A 17140-nucleotide genomic window follows, 5' to 3' on the forward strand; every position below is an offset into this window, starting at 1 on the left:
ACAAGTTTTATTTATAAGAAAGTGCCAAAATTAGTTGAAATTAAAGAAAATAATTTATGTTAACAATTCTAGCAGTAATCACCATTGTGATAAAGAAATTTAACAACTTAGTTATGCACAATACCCTGCTGTCAGGTTATATTTTTTCCATATGAATGCCTTCTTTAAAAAATAGTCATACAAATAAAGAACATGGGATTGCCCGTTCCATGCAACTATAATCCTACTGAAATCAACAGGGAAGTTGGAGAAGACTGACATGGTACATTCACTGCTCCCAGCTGCTCTTCAAAGTATATACAGACAGCCTTTTCCCCAGTTTGTCGAAACTATTCAACATACTAATTTCAATGAACACATTTGGAGGCATAACCTTTGCAACACTATATGATCTACACTGCTCTGTTTTCTTCTCTTGCTTTTTTGCTTAGGCTCGAGGTTTGGAATTTGGTAAGTCCTGTATATGAACCAATTCAAGAATTGGAGCTACTTTTAAGCCCATATCTAGTCATAGTTTTGCGTGGAAACAAATGACCAGGGGCTTTCTTCTCGGAGTTCTCTATTTTGAAAAAGAAATGTTTGTGTATGCCTCACTTGAGTCAGACTGAATGAAGAGAGTAAATGAACTATAAAGCTTCAACACTGCTATGTAAGTGCATTTTATGGTATCTCCAAGTTCAACCAAAGAGACCTTTGTTTCCTCCATTCTTGGATTTCTTGGTAGTATTAACATGAGTAACAGTTCCTTTTGAAGTCCCAAACCACTCTGGTAGCTTCCTCTTGGAAGGCTGACACAATGTCTAAAAGAAAGAAAGAAAACCACATTTTTTCACTATCACATACCATTATTTACTCACGCTATCAACTGTTTGGGTTCCTACTAGCCTGGCTTTTGAACTAGATATGTCACCAAGAGGCAGTGACTAGCCCAACACCGCACAAGCAATTGCTTGCCATTTCTCCTTCCCTAGGAACAGTCCCTCTAATATAGCATCTTGTCCCCCACCCTCTTGAATTGGGTTTATGAGTATGACACATGACAATCTGGGGAGGCAGGCTTTCCCAAATTTCTATTTAGCCCAGTGGGCTTTTACCCAAGAGTTGGGGAGGGGGAAGTTCCACTGTTGCCTCTCCTACAAAGGTGGAAGTATGATGGAACCCAAACACAATGCAATCACAAACCATAGCTGAAGTCATGGAAAGCTTTAATTAGATCTCTGAAGAAAGGACTTACAAACTTATATATGATATATGGACCACATTACCTGTGACTGGGAATCAGTAAAAAGATCTTCCTCCTCAGCACTGAGCGAAGACTGATTCCATGAGGCCAGGTTGATGGAACTCTGATGGCTCTGGACATCCTGTTTAATACCAAGGAATTGCTCTTCATTGTTGCTTTTCGCCTTTGAAAGAAAAAGAAACAGTTACAAACATCATTCCACTGGTTGGCTGAACAAGATAGATGGCTTAAAAAGGAAGAGATTTAACATGAAAACCAGTTGCGGTGTAATACTGTACACATTACTTTTCCTACTGTTCATTTGGTAATTTGGATGACCAAACACGTACAACCCATCCACAGAACTCAACAGTGTAGAGAACTAAAGGGAGGGGAGAAAATACGATGACTGGAGTTCTATAACAGTTAAGAAATGCATAAGGTCTAATGGGAAGATCCTATTATCTGGGTGCTTAGGAACCCTATCATATACAAAATTATAATGCAAGAGATGATTACCCAAGATGAAGTATCTGTACATGAGGTATCTTGCTTTATATTTTCACTGGACATAGAATCAGGCTTGTGTATAGCTGCCTTTACTGAAGCTTCCTAGAAGTTCAACAAGAAGTGTTATCAACATGTTAATACATAGGTTTAATTTAATTGTTCAAATGTATGCAATAGGAAATGCAAAATAGTGCCTCATCAAAAGGAAGAGGAAATTCCTAAAATGGACATTTTGCATTATAATTTTGCCCAAATTGGGCCCTCAGTGCAACTTTCAAATATATTGTTAAAAACTTAAAGATATTGTGCAGACAATCCTATAAAAAGCTAGTAACAGATGCAGGGTATAAAAGTCAGCTGAGTAAGCTTGTGGCATGCAAGATACCACAAAATAGAAAGGGTAAATTCATAAAGCAAAGTTGCAGAGTAAATTATTTTCTCAGACTCCTTGCAAGACAGGTTTTTTATACAATTAATAAAACATAGCTTTACAAACCACAAACTAAATCCAGCTCCATACAATGGAAAGGGAGGAAGAAATCCAAGAACTCCTTTGCTGGAAATATGATTAGAAAGAAGAGTCAGCAGCTCAGCAAGAGGATTTCTGCCTGACCCTTAATTTGATCAGACTAGCTAGTACTTTGTTTCATTGACTAGATGACAATGGAGTTTAGAAACAAACAAAAAACTGGGAGGAAAGAGGGCACTAGCCAGGCTGGAAAGGTTGCTTCCTTCCACACATGCAAGTCATTGAAGTGGACTTCCCTTCATCATCAGAGCAGCCCAGTTCAGGAGATTTTCTGACCACCTGAGTTGTGAGCTATAAATATTTCTATTTGCAATATATAGCACATAAAATATAATCAATGAATCCTTTTCTAAGATCTGAATGATTTTTCCTATGTGGTTAGCACCACATAGCTACTAATAAGCAAAACTGCTATACCAGCAAAGTTAGAATTCTACAGGCCATGAATAGGGACAGGGGATAACTGAAATTCTCCCCTCCTACCACTAGGTGCTACTGTGGAGCCATGCTTCTAAAAGAAAATCTAATTGTTACATTTTTCTTTCATCCTTCCCCCACAAGTGCTCAGGTGACATTCAGCACATTCCCTCTCTCTTTTTTACATCAAACCTTGTGAAGCGATAGATAGCCTGAGCTAAAAAAAAAAGTGACGCTCTATTCTGGTAAGACTAGTGCTGCTGCTGAGCGGTTGATCAATCCAAGGAAGTGGTGTCTGGCTCCTTCCAGAACGGGGTGAACTCCCCGCCCCCTTAAGGACACTACTTGACACTAAAGCAGCATCAACAGTTTACAATATCTTTTGCCAGCTTCACCTTACTCCAACTGTGTCCTTCCTTGGAGAGAGAGAGAGGACCTGTATCCATATTCTAGTTACATCTAGATTAGATTATTGTAATGCTTTAAAGACCAAGTAGTGTCCACAAAAGACTCTTGGTCCAAAATGCAGCAGCCAGACTGATAACTGGGACTTAATGCTCTGAGCATATTACCCAGTATACAGAGTGCTTCACTGGCTCAGTTCAAGGAACTGGTTTTGGCTTTAAAAGCCCTAAATAGCACCTGAACACCCCACCCCAGAGATCAATCCGTCAGTTGTAGCACTGCAATTTTCTAATTGAGATAAACATGCATTTCAACCCAAACTTAGCACTATATTTCGTGAAATGAAAAAGTAAGAATTCAGCTCTGGACGACTTCAAAACACAGTTACAAGTTGAGTATTATTTTTCCGCAATAAATAAAATTTTATGCTCTGGAAGTTGCCTTCTGTCTGATCATGTGAACAAATAAGTATATTAACTGAAGGACTAGAACTACTGGACACAAGAGAAGTGACTGAAAATGAACACACAGACTGCGTTCATATGACATGGTAAACTGAACTATGGCATACTGGGACTGTGTGAACATGCGGGCTACCAGAGGGAAGCTTGCAGCTGTTTTGCTCCTCCCTAGTCCTTTTTGCTCCCATGCCATGCTGAGCTAAGCATGTTATCAAAAACTGGACTTGTGGTTAAGCTCTCTCCCTGCTAACTACAAGTTGGTTAGCAAGGTCCCAGTAACCCAGAGTTTGGCTTACCATGTCCTGCAAACCAGGCCACTGTAACTGAGAAGTTCATTAACAAACTGCACAAAATTAAAACAAAAAGAGGAAGTAAATGTAGTCAAAGCTAACTTTACAACTGTAGTGAAATGTAGTGAAATTGTCATGATTTTGAAACATTTCTCATTTTCTTTATTATGTGGCCAATATAGCCACAGTTCACATTTGCCAATGGGCAAAGAGTCTCACGATTCTCACAGTCCCTGAACATTAACCCTCACCTCCAATTTCAATTCCAGCAGAAAGCGCTGCCTGACTCCCTGTATCGGGAGGATTTCAGACTATGGTGTCGACATCCTATTTATTATTGATTGGCATCTTTATAATATTTAATGATTTATGCAGTTGTAGGGCATATCACCCCCACAAGAAGTGACTGAGTTATAGTATTGGCAACCTATATACATTCCATTCAGTGGAGGTATTTATGTACTTTCACTTTGAATATGTTGCTGTTTGAATACTGTTCATAGACTTATATGTGGGTAACATTTCTCACATTTTTGACAGATATTTGTGGGAGCCTCAAGGCTGGCTGCTGAAATTTGAGCATTATGAATGTCTGAAGAAGCACTGAAACAGTTTAACAATCCAGAATAACTGTCATCTTTGTCTTATTGTGTCATTTTCCACTGCCTGTCATCTTTGTATATGTTTTCATGTTACTGTATTCACTGTGGCAGCATTTTGTATTGTCACATATTGTTGTTCAGGTCCCATGTTTTGAGCCTCTCAATATATTTATCTAGTCTGTTATTTATTGTGCTTTTATTGTGTTGCTAGTTTTCATTTCAGCTGCATGCCACATTTTCTTTTGCAAATTTGTACAGCAAACTTTTCCTGTACATTATTTACTAGCCAATCAAATAACTTCATTAAAATGAGCATATATATTTTTCATATTTGGCAGGCGTATCTTATCTCATTTTTCACTGTCTCCTTGACTAATAGTTTTAATATATTCCTGTCCCCTAACTAATGTACCTGGGGGCAGAGAGTACTGAACGTAACATTCCACCTTTGTTATTGGCCTGATAAGCCTAACCAGCGCATCTGTCATTAGTAAAACATTCGCTATATGCCCACTTGCCCCTAAACAATATGCTTACTAATGCAAAGTTAATCAAACGCAGGCCTGCTTTGCTCCATCTCAGGGGTTCAAGAGTTCAGTCTGAACTCCACTTGCCTCTCTGAAGAAGGTGAACGCTGATCCTAAGGCCTCACAGACCTGTTTACAAGCTTTACTCCTTGTGATTTTCTTATAATTTTAAGCATATACCTTCTAATATCTAGGTTTATGTGTGGATATATAAAAATTTCTCCACTACTACAATGAGGAATCTGCAACGTCAGAATGGGATATCCTGCCCAATATTGTTCCTTGTCAGCATCTGTTTGCTGCAATGAAACAGCTACAAGTCTAGCTGGGCCCTAAGGAACAACGGAAATAAATCAGAAGACTACTGATCAAAGAACTGTAAAGAACACCAAAATCCCAAATTTAATGGTACTTTTTGTTCCTTTCTTGCAGGATTAGTGTGACAGTTTCTCTTTTTTACAACTTTGTTTACAAACCTTCGTTTCAATCCACAGAATCTTCTCCCCATTCTTCTTGGAGGATACTGTAGATGACTGTAGGCACCCAGGCTCTTGAGGTGGTCCTTGCTTCTCTGAATCATGCTGCTGGCTCAGCTGCCAACTTTTATACTCTTTCTCCAGCAGAACAACTGTCATTTTTATAAGATACAACTCAATATCTGCAGGGACTAATGTTCTAATTGCTTTCATTTCAGTTACATCTTGGAAAAGAAAAAAACATTAATGCAAGAATTACTTTCTGAAAAAGCCACTTTGAAGAACCACTAAATTTTTCAAAAATTCACATTTAAAAGACACTAGATCAATAGAGCAGGCAAAATATTTATGAGCTTTTTAAAGGCCTGGGAAAAGTTGACATTTGGATAAAACCATAGAGTAATGGAGATTTCCAATCCTGGTTGCACATGCCAACCCCAATCCTGTAAAGCTGGAACATCATAAATGTAGGTTAAACCATTCACCAATTTACCTCAACAAACATCAATGAAAACAAAAGCTATCTTCTCCCTGTCCCCACCACAATGCACCTTTCAAGGGTAGTGAAAAAGACTTATGAATCAGATCACAACAATCTTGAATATTTCAATCCAGATTTAGGCACCTGAATTTGCAAAGGTGCATAGCTGAGACCTAGTTGTCTTATTTCTAATTTATACTCAAAAGTATTTTGATAAAACAATGGCAGTTTGTTTATGAAATGCAATCAGTAGTGCCCCTATTCATATCAAGTACAGTTAAATAAGGCTTATATTTGCCCAGGAATTGGCCACTATCAATGGTAGTGAAGGTTTATTGTATTCATGTCATCATTTATTAGAGACTACAGAGTTGGGTTGAAATTTTCACCTGAGTTGATGGGGGGATTTTGGATGACCTTAGTGATAATCTCTTGTATCTCAGGAGTCAGACCAGCACGTTGTAAACTGAGTGGGTAGCCAGCTTTCAAGGCTTGGGATAAATGTGTGCCAACCACTGTAAGAGGTAAAGACCGTCTCTCACTTATACTCCTCTGGGGAAACAAGAAAGGGAGGGATCAAAAGAGGTACATAAGCCTAGCCTCTATCAATGAGAGATCCAAACTTCATACTTGAAAAGGTACTTCCTCAGATATAGCTGAGTATTGTTCTTTAGCAATCTTAGGATTGTTTCACACACTACTACACTTTGCTTGGGGGAGGGAAGAGAACTTGAGACACGGCTGCCATCTTGGCTGCATCCCCATGTTTCACCCTAAATACCCTGCCAATAATCTTTAGCAACAGGAAAGGGCTTTATGAGAATCTTGAGGCTATAAAATAAAACAATTTTTAACCAGTACTGAATACATCAGGTCTATGACCCACCAAGCCAAACACAGCACACCAGCTATGTATTGTGGCCTCTCCCAGACACTTGACAACCCCTGTGTTTTGCAGACCTGGGCAGACTGCCACCCCCCCCCAAAAAACAACAACAACAACTAGGATTGTCAAGCCCCCTGTGAACTACTACACTTGGCTGATTGGCTGCATTTACCTTTATGAATCACAAGTTGCACATGCCTAGAATATACAGTATTGTGAATGCTGTGAAAGGATGAATGTTGAAATTAATTCTAGGGAGTGGTAGGTGCCTGTTGAAAAAATGAAACTATACACTAGTATTAGCACTATTGAATATATTTAGTTTCAGTTGGTCTAACATTTCTGTATTGAACATGCTAAACAGCCTCTTGCGCATTGCCTATCTACACTTTGCTGTATGTTATGTTTGCTGACTTTCTCCCAGACAGTAGACACCAAGGTGCACACTGTAATCAATAGTTATTTGATACAAGGCATCAAATTACCTAGTACTAATTGTATTATTGCTCCTTGTTAATTAGTCCTTGGGCATTTCTAAAATTGTTGGTTATCTAACAAGAAATACTCCTGGGAGAAGAGAGTCAAGCAGGAAGCAAGCCCAGCATCATTGCACACTCTGTGACAAATAAGAGCAACAAAATAAGATATAGGACTGAGCCGGGGGGGGGGGGAGGGACACATTTAATGGAAACTTTTGCCAGTGGTAAAAATGCACCCCCTTTATAGCTATTTGGGGGGGGGTAGGTGCTCTGAAAAGAAGCGAAAGTGTTCTTCCATTTAAAGTGAGGGCAACACTAATCCTAGAAGAACTGCTCTAACATGCTTAACGATGTTGCCAAATAACCAAATCTGATTGGCTACACAGCATTATGATGTTACCACCTTTATGACATGATTGCTGATTGGCTGGGATTACACGAGACTGTTCCCAGAAAAAGGATACCCCAGGAAAAAATGGTACCAAAATACGAACAGAGAGGAAAAACAATAGCTGCAAAGGAAGGGGGGGGGAAGAGAGGAGAATATCATGTTATTTAGGAGGACTGGAGGAACAATTTCTGAGGTCCACCTCCCAAAAACAAAGCAGGCAAATATTTGGTGTGCTCTTAATAAAAAATACATTTCAAAATCATTCAAGAAATAGCAGGGAACAGACAACACTACTATATTATCATAAAGACTATCAAATGTTTTTTGACATCAGCTTTCATAGGCCACACCCCACTTTGTAAGTTGCATTAGTGGGCTCCAGACCACAATAGCTTATGCCACAATAAATGTATTAATCTTCTTTAAGATGCTACTTTAATCTTTATGCTGCAACAGTCTAGCCAAATGTTAAATGGTGCACTTCAGACATACATCCTAGGTTTGTTATGAACGGAGGCTCTGTTCCTTTCTTTAACTGCTGCATGAGTTTAAAACATCAACTGGTAAAACTTTTCCTCATGTACATATTTAGTGCTAGCAAATGCTTCACCAGTTAATTTCTACTTGTTACAGAGAGATGAATGACACAGATCATTTCTCCATAGAAAACAGTGGCAACTCTAGTACTTCCTGATCCGAAACATGTTCGTTGAAAGACCCACTCATGTTGGTGGAACAGCCCACTCCTGCTCTATGTGGCTGGGAGCCAATTGCCCATATCACAAATCTGATACTATACAACTGTGGCACATGTGTACTTATCACAACCTTGTGGGTGGGGCAGACTGCATGGGTCTCTCACACACAATTGCCACCCCATCAAAAGACTGGGTAACAATCAGTTCCTATGTAGCAACATGTCCACAGAGAAGGCCTTATGCTTCCAGATAAACAGTTCTTAGCATGGTACACTCAGTTCCAAATCAGTGTTGTCCCCAAGCCACAGAGCCCACCTGTGGCCTGCACCAGCAGTCAGCCTTATCCTTTTTAATTTCTCTAAATCAAATTAATTAAAATAGTTCATAACTTACTAAAGTAATGCCACAATGAAACATAAGTAGGGTATCAAGCTTACCAAGGACATATTCTTTTCTTGAAATAACATATATGTTGTATGCTCTGATTCTGTTAGAGTGCTGCATCCACCATCCTTCTGAAGGACTATTTCTGGCTGATCTCTGGATCCAGAAATCTTGAAGACACCCATCTACAGAATGGCAAGCAAAATTTCAATTTAAAGCCAATAACCTCAAGAAACACTGCTATCTAAACAAATCATGTTGATGACTGAACACCTCTAGGAAGAAAGTAACTGTGTTTTTCCAAATTAGAGTTTTACAGATAAGCCAGGATTCAAAGAGCTTTCTGAAGCCGTCTTCCATGTTGTGCTCCACATTTTTGTTTTTTAAAATTGGTGTGTTTTAGAGGAAAAGGTGCTTTTACAGTCACTTTTGAAAGAATTTTATCTGAGCAATTCTATGGTCCTGCTATGCTGGTGGCCACATATGCCTCAGCTCTGCAACATCTGCATAACTTATTCCATATTCTATTCTCAGCTGGAACAAAACAGGAAACACTACTCAGGAGAGCAAAGAGTGACACAATGACAACACCCCCCAGTGTCCATGGCAACACCACTAACTCCCACCAGTCACTGACTGGTGTGGCAATGACAACCCAATGTCAACCAATCATGGATGGAGTGAATCCGCTCACAGCAACGGGGAGATTCCCTCATAACATCTCCCCACTCCACAGACAACCCACAACCCACCAGCTACCTCACTGCCAAAGTACCCACCATTGTATTTATTTATTTATTGCATTTGTATACCGCCCCATAGCCGAAGCTCTCTGGGCGGTTTACAGCAATCAAAAACATTAAAACAAATATACAATTTGAAACACATATTTTAAAAACAATTTAAAACACAATTTTAAAATTTAAAACAATATAAAAACAATTTAAAACACATGCTAAAATGCCCGGGAGAAGAGGAAAGTCTTGACTTGGCACCAAAAAGATAATAGTGTTGGCGCCAGGCACGCCTCATATGTATGAGCTACTATTGCACGGATATTAAGAACCCGGTCATCAGGAGATCCTCTGCATACAGATGTGAATCCCCTTATACTACTTTATACACACACACTGCTCAGTAGTACTGTTTTCATGGCACAACACTAAGGGAAGAAAGAAAAGGGAATATGAACAAAAGTAGCAGCTCCCTTGGGTGCAGGTCTGTATAGAGAACACATGTGTTCAAGGCCCAGTTTGAGGAGGAAGCAGCCTCTTGCCAAGCAGGGAAAGGGATAAACCTGGAAAAGGCAAGAAGAGAAGCTACAATGGCACTCTCACAGGCACACCCTCCGGTAGCCCACTGCACATGGCCCGGTCAAGCCTCGGCATGGGGAATGGGAGGAGCACAGCCCCTCTCTCCTTTTGCATGGCTGGTCCGCAACAGGCGTAATAGAGGAAACAGCAAGAGAGCTTCCTGGGCTTGAAGCCCCAACACAAACTCCACAGAGCAGCTCCCTCCCCACTCAGCCACAGCAGCCAGCAAGCAGCAGAGATACAGCAGTGTGTGTTTGTTATTCCTTAACCTGAAGACCAAGACACATATACTGGGACCACACTGGTTGCAGAACAAGCCCTAGCCCAATGTAACTACTCTGGTTTCATGCAAAGGAGGCCCCAAGTTCAAATACAAGACGCAACTCCATTGGGTAAGGCTGGAGAGAGAGCCCAACACCTCCTCCTACTGGGAGGAAGGGTGGGATATAAATCTAATAAATAACAACACCTGGGAGACTGTGATAGTATTGTAATGCACTCTGCACTGCACTTTCCTTTGGAGACCACTCAGAAGCCTCAGTAGCGCAGAATGCAGCTGCCTGGATGCATGTGAGAGCTAGGAGCTCAGAGCAGGATTTCTCCTATACTGGCTGCCTATTCACTTCTGAGCCCAATTTAAGCTGCTGGTTTTGACATTTAAAGCCATAACAGTTTGGAGGCAAAGTTACTTCACAGACCACGTGCATGTCTGCTCAGGCCTTAATCTTGGCCAGAGATGCCCTGTTCACAAACCAACTAAGAATGGGGATGTGACATAGGGTCTTTTTAATGGTATCCCCCTCATCTATGAAAGTCCCTCATCCCACAATACACATTTGGCCTACTTCCTCTTTTCTTTTCGGCAGGCCCTAAAGAGATTTTTATTTCAATCTGCCTGTGGCTAGGAAAGGTGGGGTAGTCTTAATTTATTACTGCTCTTGTTTGAACTGTTTTTAGTGCATTGATTTTGGGTGATGTTAGCTTTGAAGATTTTAGTCTAAACAAATTTCATCATTACTTGTGGTTTCAGTGATTGGATACTAATAATGTCATTTTATTTTAATCTTTGTTTATACTGTAACTTTAGGAATATCAGTAGCTTTGGGATGACGTCTAGATTATATATATATAGATATAAATCTAGATCTAGATAGATAGATAGATAGATACACACACACACACACACACACACACACACACATATTTGAAAGCAGTTTTGAAAGCAACAAACAGAACTTCACCCAAGCTTGCTCTGGATCCTTATAAGGATTCCGTTAATCACCTAAAAATATGTGCATGTAATTGCGATTAACAAAACAGAGGTTTTTATTGTGCTCCCAAAACATTTCGGCTTCCGCCTTCATCCACTGCTAACATATAAAAATCTTTGTATGTTAGCAGCGGATGAAGGCAGAAACCGAAACATTTTGGTAGAACAATAAAAACCTCTGTTTTGTTAATCACAATTATGTGTATATATAAGAATATATATCGGGCTAAGTTCAAGGTGCTGTTTTTGGTGTATGAAGCCCTATACAGCTTGGGACCAAGATACCTAAGATGACTTACCCCTTATATACCCAGTTGATCACTGCATTCTGCAGGTGAGGGCCTCCTGCAGACATCATTTTATGAGGTCTGTTCTGCACCTTTAGTGCTGTGACACTTACCCTTTGGAATTCCCTCCTCTTAAATATTAGGGAAGTGCTATCTGTTGTCTTTTCGGCATCTGCTTGAAGACCTTCCTCTTTCAACAAGTCTTTTAAGTAGTGACTTTACCCCAGACTGCATCTGTGTTGGAACTGTTTTTAAGATGTCTTCAAAGTTTTTTTTAAAAGATGTTTTTCAGTTGTTTTGTTTCTAAATATGTTTTTTATTTTTTTAAACAATGTTTTGTTTTTAAGATGTTGGCTCACTGTACAGTGTTGTGTGCAAGAGCCTTATTTGTTGTGCCCCCCTGACTCTGGAACATCCTTACCCTGGAAATTTGGACAGACACCAATGGGTTTCTGCCAACAAATATGAACAATCCTTTTCCACCAGGCATTTTGAATAAACCAGTAAGCACTTTTTTATTTTATTGTTCTCATGTGGTTGTTCTTTTGCATGTTTTTATTAATTGGGCTATTTGTAATAACTTAAATTTTATGTTGTATTGTATTTTGTGCATTGTTGGAAACCACCCTAGGCAGTCTACAAAGTGGAGAAATATATAAACTAAGCTAACACCAATGTAATGGGGCTTGTCTTATTTTATACTGTTCCAGCTGGCATACCTCTAGTTAAGGTCTTCACAAGTCCAAAGTTTATCTTCTTTCCAATATTCCCCATTCCCCTATTGGCTAACCTTTCCAAAGACCCAGATGAAAAAAGCACAGAAGCAGCAGCACAGAATGATGGAGGAAGTTAATAGATTTCTCAGATTTTCATGACAACCCCCCCCTTTTAAAGTATGACCTTGATATGCATTTATCTACTTCCAATTAAAGACAGAAATACTTTAGTCTGGTGCTTGCCATTAGCAGGACAGCTGTAGAAATAGCATAATTAAGTTTTCATGTCTGTATTCAGGAGTGATTAACCCATCACACAAGAAGTAATTGCAATCATGACAGAGTGCCAACAGACTTGACAATGAATCACCTTTTGAAGGCTAAATAAAATAAGGGAATGTGGGGGGGGGAAGAGACTTGAATTCAATTACATCTGACCTGTAAATTATTTGCTTGGCAGAACTCCTTGATTGTAATCAGGAGAGGAGCCAACACAGTAGATTTCGCTTCAGAAACACCATCAACTCTCTTAATATTTTCCAGAGTTGTAGGCCTGAAGAAAATATTGAAGACATTCTGTAATTTAATGTCACAAGCATAGATTCATTAATTGTATGCAGATGAAAACACTAGATTTTAACAAATAAAACATTACTCCCACACATTAGTACCATCAATGCTAATAACAGAATATATAACCTCTCTAAGAACCCTTGCAAATTTTTGAAGATGTTTTTTCTCAAGAGAGTAAGCAATTTGTAAACTATACGTAATTTGTCTGGGCTTAAGGCAGTTAGGTTTTAGATGGGCAAAATCCTCTAGGCCAGTGCCATTGCTAACTAATGAACAACATTCTGTGTTGATTCACACATTCATTCTCATCATTTGATGACTTTACAGCACTTTATAACTCGCAGCTGAATATGTGAATAGTCTCCTTTGTACATTACGTCAGGAGGTGTAAAGAGTGCCTGGTGTAGTATAGTGGGTCAGTCAGGGAGTTCAGAGTTTGAATCTCTCGTTTTCCATGAAGTCCCTTGCCTTGGGTAAGTACCTCTCATTCCCCCTCACTGCCCCCCTCCAATCTGCAATCCGGGGATAATAATACTAACTTATTTTACAGGACTGTTGTGGGATAACAAGATAATAGATGCAAAGTGCTCTGAACACTCTAAAGCATTGGTCTTCAACTGGTAGACTGCACCTTGACTTAAAGTGGGCTGCAACAGCAACACTACTTCTGTAGAAATATATGGTATAAAAATAAAAAAGTGGGTCCCCAAATGCACCTTTAGGCTAAAGGTGGATGCCAGTCTGAATAGGTTGAGAACTATTGCTCTAAAGCACTATATAAATGCTTCGTATCATCAACATCATCATCATCTGTGGTGATTAATCTATAATGGCTGATTCATACATGCAAATAATTAATAACTGCAGTCAACTAAACAATGAGCATTCATGTATATGACTGAGTCCACAGTTTTAAAAGGCTGGCTCTTTTAATATGCATTTATTACTTAGCCTGACAGTGCACATACGGTGCTCATCTACCACCGATCCTTTTTAAATTACTAAAGTAGTTACATGAAGTAGGTAGTGAAGGCCATATAAAAAGGGGAGGCTCCGGAGAATGTGAAAGAAGCTCAAAACAGACAATTAAACTGATGCTCTGGCTGGCAAAGTTATGTACAGAAACTATGACTGGCCCAAACCTGCAGGCACTTAAGAGGTGATTATCTTAAAGAGGATTCATGTATCTGTGGGGTTTGTAGATTGCTATTAATGCACTCAAGTCTATCTTCCACTTTGAACCCTTACCTGGAGAACTATGCAAAGCCTAAGAGTCAGCAGGAGGAGTAAGAGTGAGGCTACTGGATGTATTGCTATGGCTCACCTGTGCCTGCTGAAATGCCCTCCACTCCCCTCACTAGACTGCAGCAAAAAGCATAATTCAGTTCTACATGTATTTCAATTTTAGGGGTCATTTTGGTATATTCAGATAATATCCATAAGCAAGCCTAGTGAATGCAGTTGTGAAACATCTACTGGCATCACTTCAAAGATAATTATCGACCTTAAGCGCATTTGCTGAACCAAAACCAACGGCCAAATCAAAACACACTGCAGAATGATTCACCTGAGTACATCCAGCATGGGGTGATTTTTTAAGCAAATTTTATTATTTAAAGTTATGCCAAACACAGATGTGGATTAAGACAGTTACTAGCTGAAAGCAATCAAATACAGTAGGGCCCTGCTTTATGGCGTTCTGCTGATGCGGCTGCTTTCATTTTCAATTTTTAAAGGTATTTTTTGCTCTTTCGCAGCCCAATATAGTGAATGGGGTTCCGCTTTACGGCGATTTCCGCTTTGTGGCGGGGGTCCGGAACGGAACCCGCCGTATAAACGGGGCCCGCCTGTAAAGAAAGTGAGAAATTATGCTTCAGTACAACACTGGCAATCCACTATGCTTGAAGGCTATTGAATTATTCTAGTTTTCAGATTTCCAGACTAGAAACACGTATGTTTAAAAGCAGTTAGAAATGGGGTGACAAAGCCATCACTGTCTGTGGTTTGCACATACATTTTTTGCTCTCTCCTACTATGATCTCTGGTCTGATAGATTTTGCATATATGGTGCTCACAGCTCTGACAACTGTGAAGAATACTCACACTGTGGGCTAAAACAGCCCCATCATATCATCTTCCTCTCTGGAAAAGCCTAATCTTGTTGGAATTAATTAATAAGCCAACAGATACAGTTTACATGCTTACTCAAATTGAAAGAATGACTTACCTTATAATAGTCATATCAACCAGCACTTTATTTGTTGCTAGAACAGCTGGAGGGATATCCTTCTCATTGGCAAGATCCTGCCTGGCCACCACTAACTTGCCATATAGCATTCTCTGTTAAAGACAAAAGACAACTTTATTATTTTATTATTAATATTTATATCCCGCTCTTCCTTCCATAAGGAGCGCAGGGCGGCAAACAAAAGCACTAAACACACTCTAAGAGAACATAAAAACAAACTTTAAAATATATTAAAACAAAACATCCTTAAAACGTATTAAAACAAAACAGCTTTAAAACCATCTTAAAAAAAAAAAAGATTTAAAAACATATTAAAAACCAATTCCAACACAGATGCAGACTGGGATTACTTAAAAGGCTTGGAAGGTCTTCAGTAGGCACTGAAAAGATAACAGAGATGGCGCCTGTCAAATATTTAAGGGGAGGGAATTCCAAAGGGTAGGTGCCACTACACTAAAGGTCCGCTTCCTTGTGTGGAACAGACCTCCTGATAAGATGGTATCTGCAGGAGGCCCTCAGCTGCAGAACGCAGTATCCTGGTCTTGCCACTGCATTTTGCACCAGTTGCAGCTTCAGGACAAACCTCAAGGGCAGCTCCACATAGAACGCATTACAGTAATCCAGCCTGGAGGTTAACAGTGCATAGACTACTATGGGCCTGCTCTTTCAAAGGGTGTATGACCCCATCCAAAGCAGGCAACTGACCTATTATCCGAACTTAGGAACCACCAACCCACAGCACCTCCGTCTTGCAAGGATTCAGACTCAGTTTATTGGCCTTCATCCAGCCCACCACCAAGACCAGGCAGTGGTTCAGGGCTTTCATGGCCTCTCCCGATTCAGATGTTACAATGAAATAGAGCTGGGTACCATCGGCATACTGCTGACACCTTGCCCCAGATCTCCTGACGACCACTCCCAAGGGCTTCATATAGATGTTAAACAGCATTGGGGACAAGTTGGTACCCTGCAGCACCCCACAGCACAACTGCCAGGGGGTGAAAAGACAATCACCCAATGCTATTCTCTGAAAACGACCTTGGAGATAGGATCAGAACCACTGTAAAGCAGTGTCTCTGATACCCATCTCACCAAGTTGACCCAGAAGGATACCATGGTTAATGGTATCAAAAGCCGGTGAAAGATCAAGTAAGAATAACAGGGTCACACTCCTCCTGTCCTTCTCCTGATAGAAGTCATCCATCAGGGCAACCATGGCCCATTCAGTCCCATAACCAGGCCTGAACCCAAACTTTAAGAATGATTCCATATGAATCATTTGATAAACGTGTTCAGATGGAAGCAGGCATACAATTAAACATAATTGCTAAATGTGGAAGTAATGTTTAGCTGATTAACAATATTTTGTGGTTAATTCATAGTGCAGCTGGTGTGCGCGCGCAATTTAAAAAAAATGTTTCAGGAGTTTAACACAGATACTTAGAAACCCCACAAGTAGTAGGCAGCATCTTAGACACAGCACTGTTCCTTCTCTCACACACAGGAGGGAATGTCTCTTCTAAGGCGGCATGTCCTACATCAAATGTGTGCATCATCTAAAAAACAGGAAACCGTACATTTTTCTTCTGAACTATTGTTTTTTCCTCATGTGTGAAATTTATTGAGATGTAGTTGTTTGTTGGCATTTATAGCCTGCCCTCACCACACAGTTCCAGAGCAGATTATAACAAGTTAACTATGTAAACCATAAACTTTAATAGACTGTTAATTAAACCGAATCATCTGCAATCAAACGCAGCAACACTCCATGGAAGGGAGATTCTGATCTCATTCTCCACCTCCAAAAAGGACTGATGCCACATCAGAATGTATGTAATGATGAAGCTACATGGATCTCAGAGGAGACTGCATTCCACAACCTGGGAAATTTCATTCTTCACTAAAACTGATACAACTGACCAACTGATCAGGTAACAGCTCTAGTAAACATACCAAGTCAAATACTAAATGATGA

At 39.9% G+C, this 17140-nt stretch overlaps 1 protein-coding gene across 4 annotated transcripts in view; it reads right to left on the reverse strand.

Moving 5' to 3' along the window:
- Positions 1-14: 14 nt before the first annotated feature.
- Positions 15-17140, reverse strand: part of WRN (WRN RecQ like helicase) — an 82958-nt gene continuing 65832 nt past the window's right edge. The window contains exons 30-37 of one of the 4 annotated variants that reach the window (XM_061635643.1): positions 15145-15257; positions 12783-12897; positions 8812-8943; positions 6310-6472; positions 5440-5663; positions 1742-1834; positions 1266-1406; positions 15-800 (exon numbers count right to left, since the gene is read on the reverse strand). In XM_061635643.1, the coding sequence (XP_061491627.1) occupies positions 678-800; positions 1266-1406; positions 1742-1834; positions 5440-5663; positions 6310-6472; positions 8812-8943; positions 12783-12897; positions 15145-15257 (1104 nt within the window). In that variant the 3' untranslated portion in view covers positions 15-677. Of the gene's footprint in view, positions 801-1265; positions 1407-1741; positions 1835-5439; positions 5664-6309; positions 6473-6577; positions 7029-7688; positions 7798-8811; positions 8944-12782; positions 12898-15144; positions 15258-17140 lie in introns of those variants that run through there. The other 3 variants (XM_061635636.1, XM_061635657.1, XM_061635653.1) reach the window with 3 other exon arrangements.

This window comes from Rhineura floridana, chromosome 1, assembly GCF_030035675.1.
Source record: "Rhineura floridana isolate rRhiFlo1 chromosome 1, rRhiFlo1.hap2, whole genome shotgun sequence".
Taxonomy (NCBI): domain Eukaryota; kingdom Metazoa; phylum Chordata; class Lepidosauria; order Squamata; family Rhineuridae; genus Rhineura; species Rhineura floridana.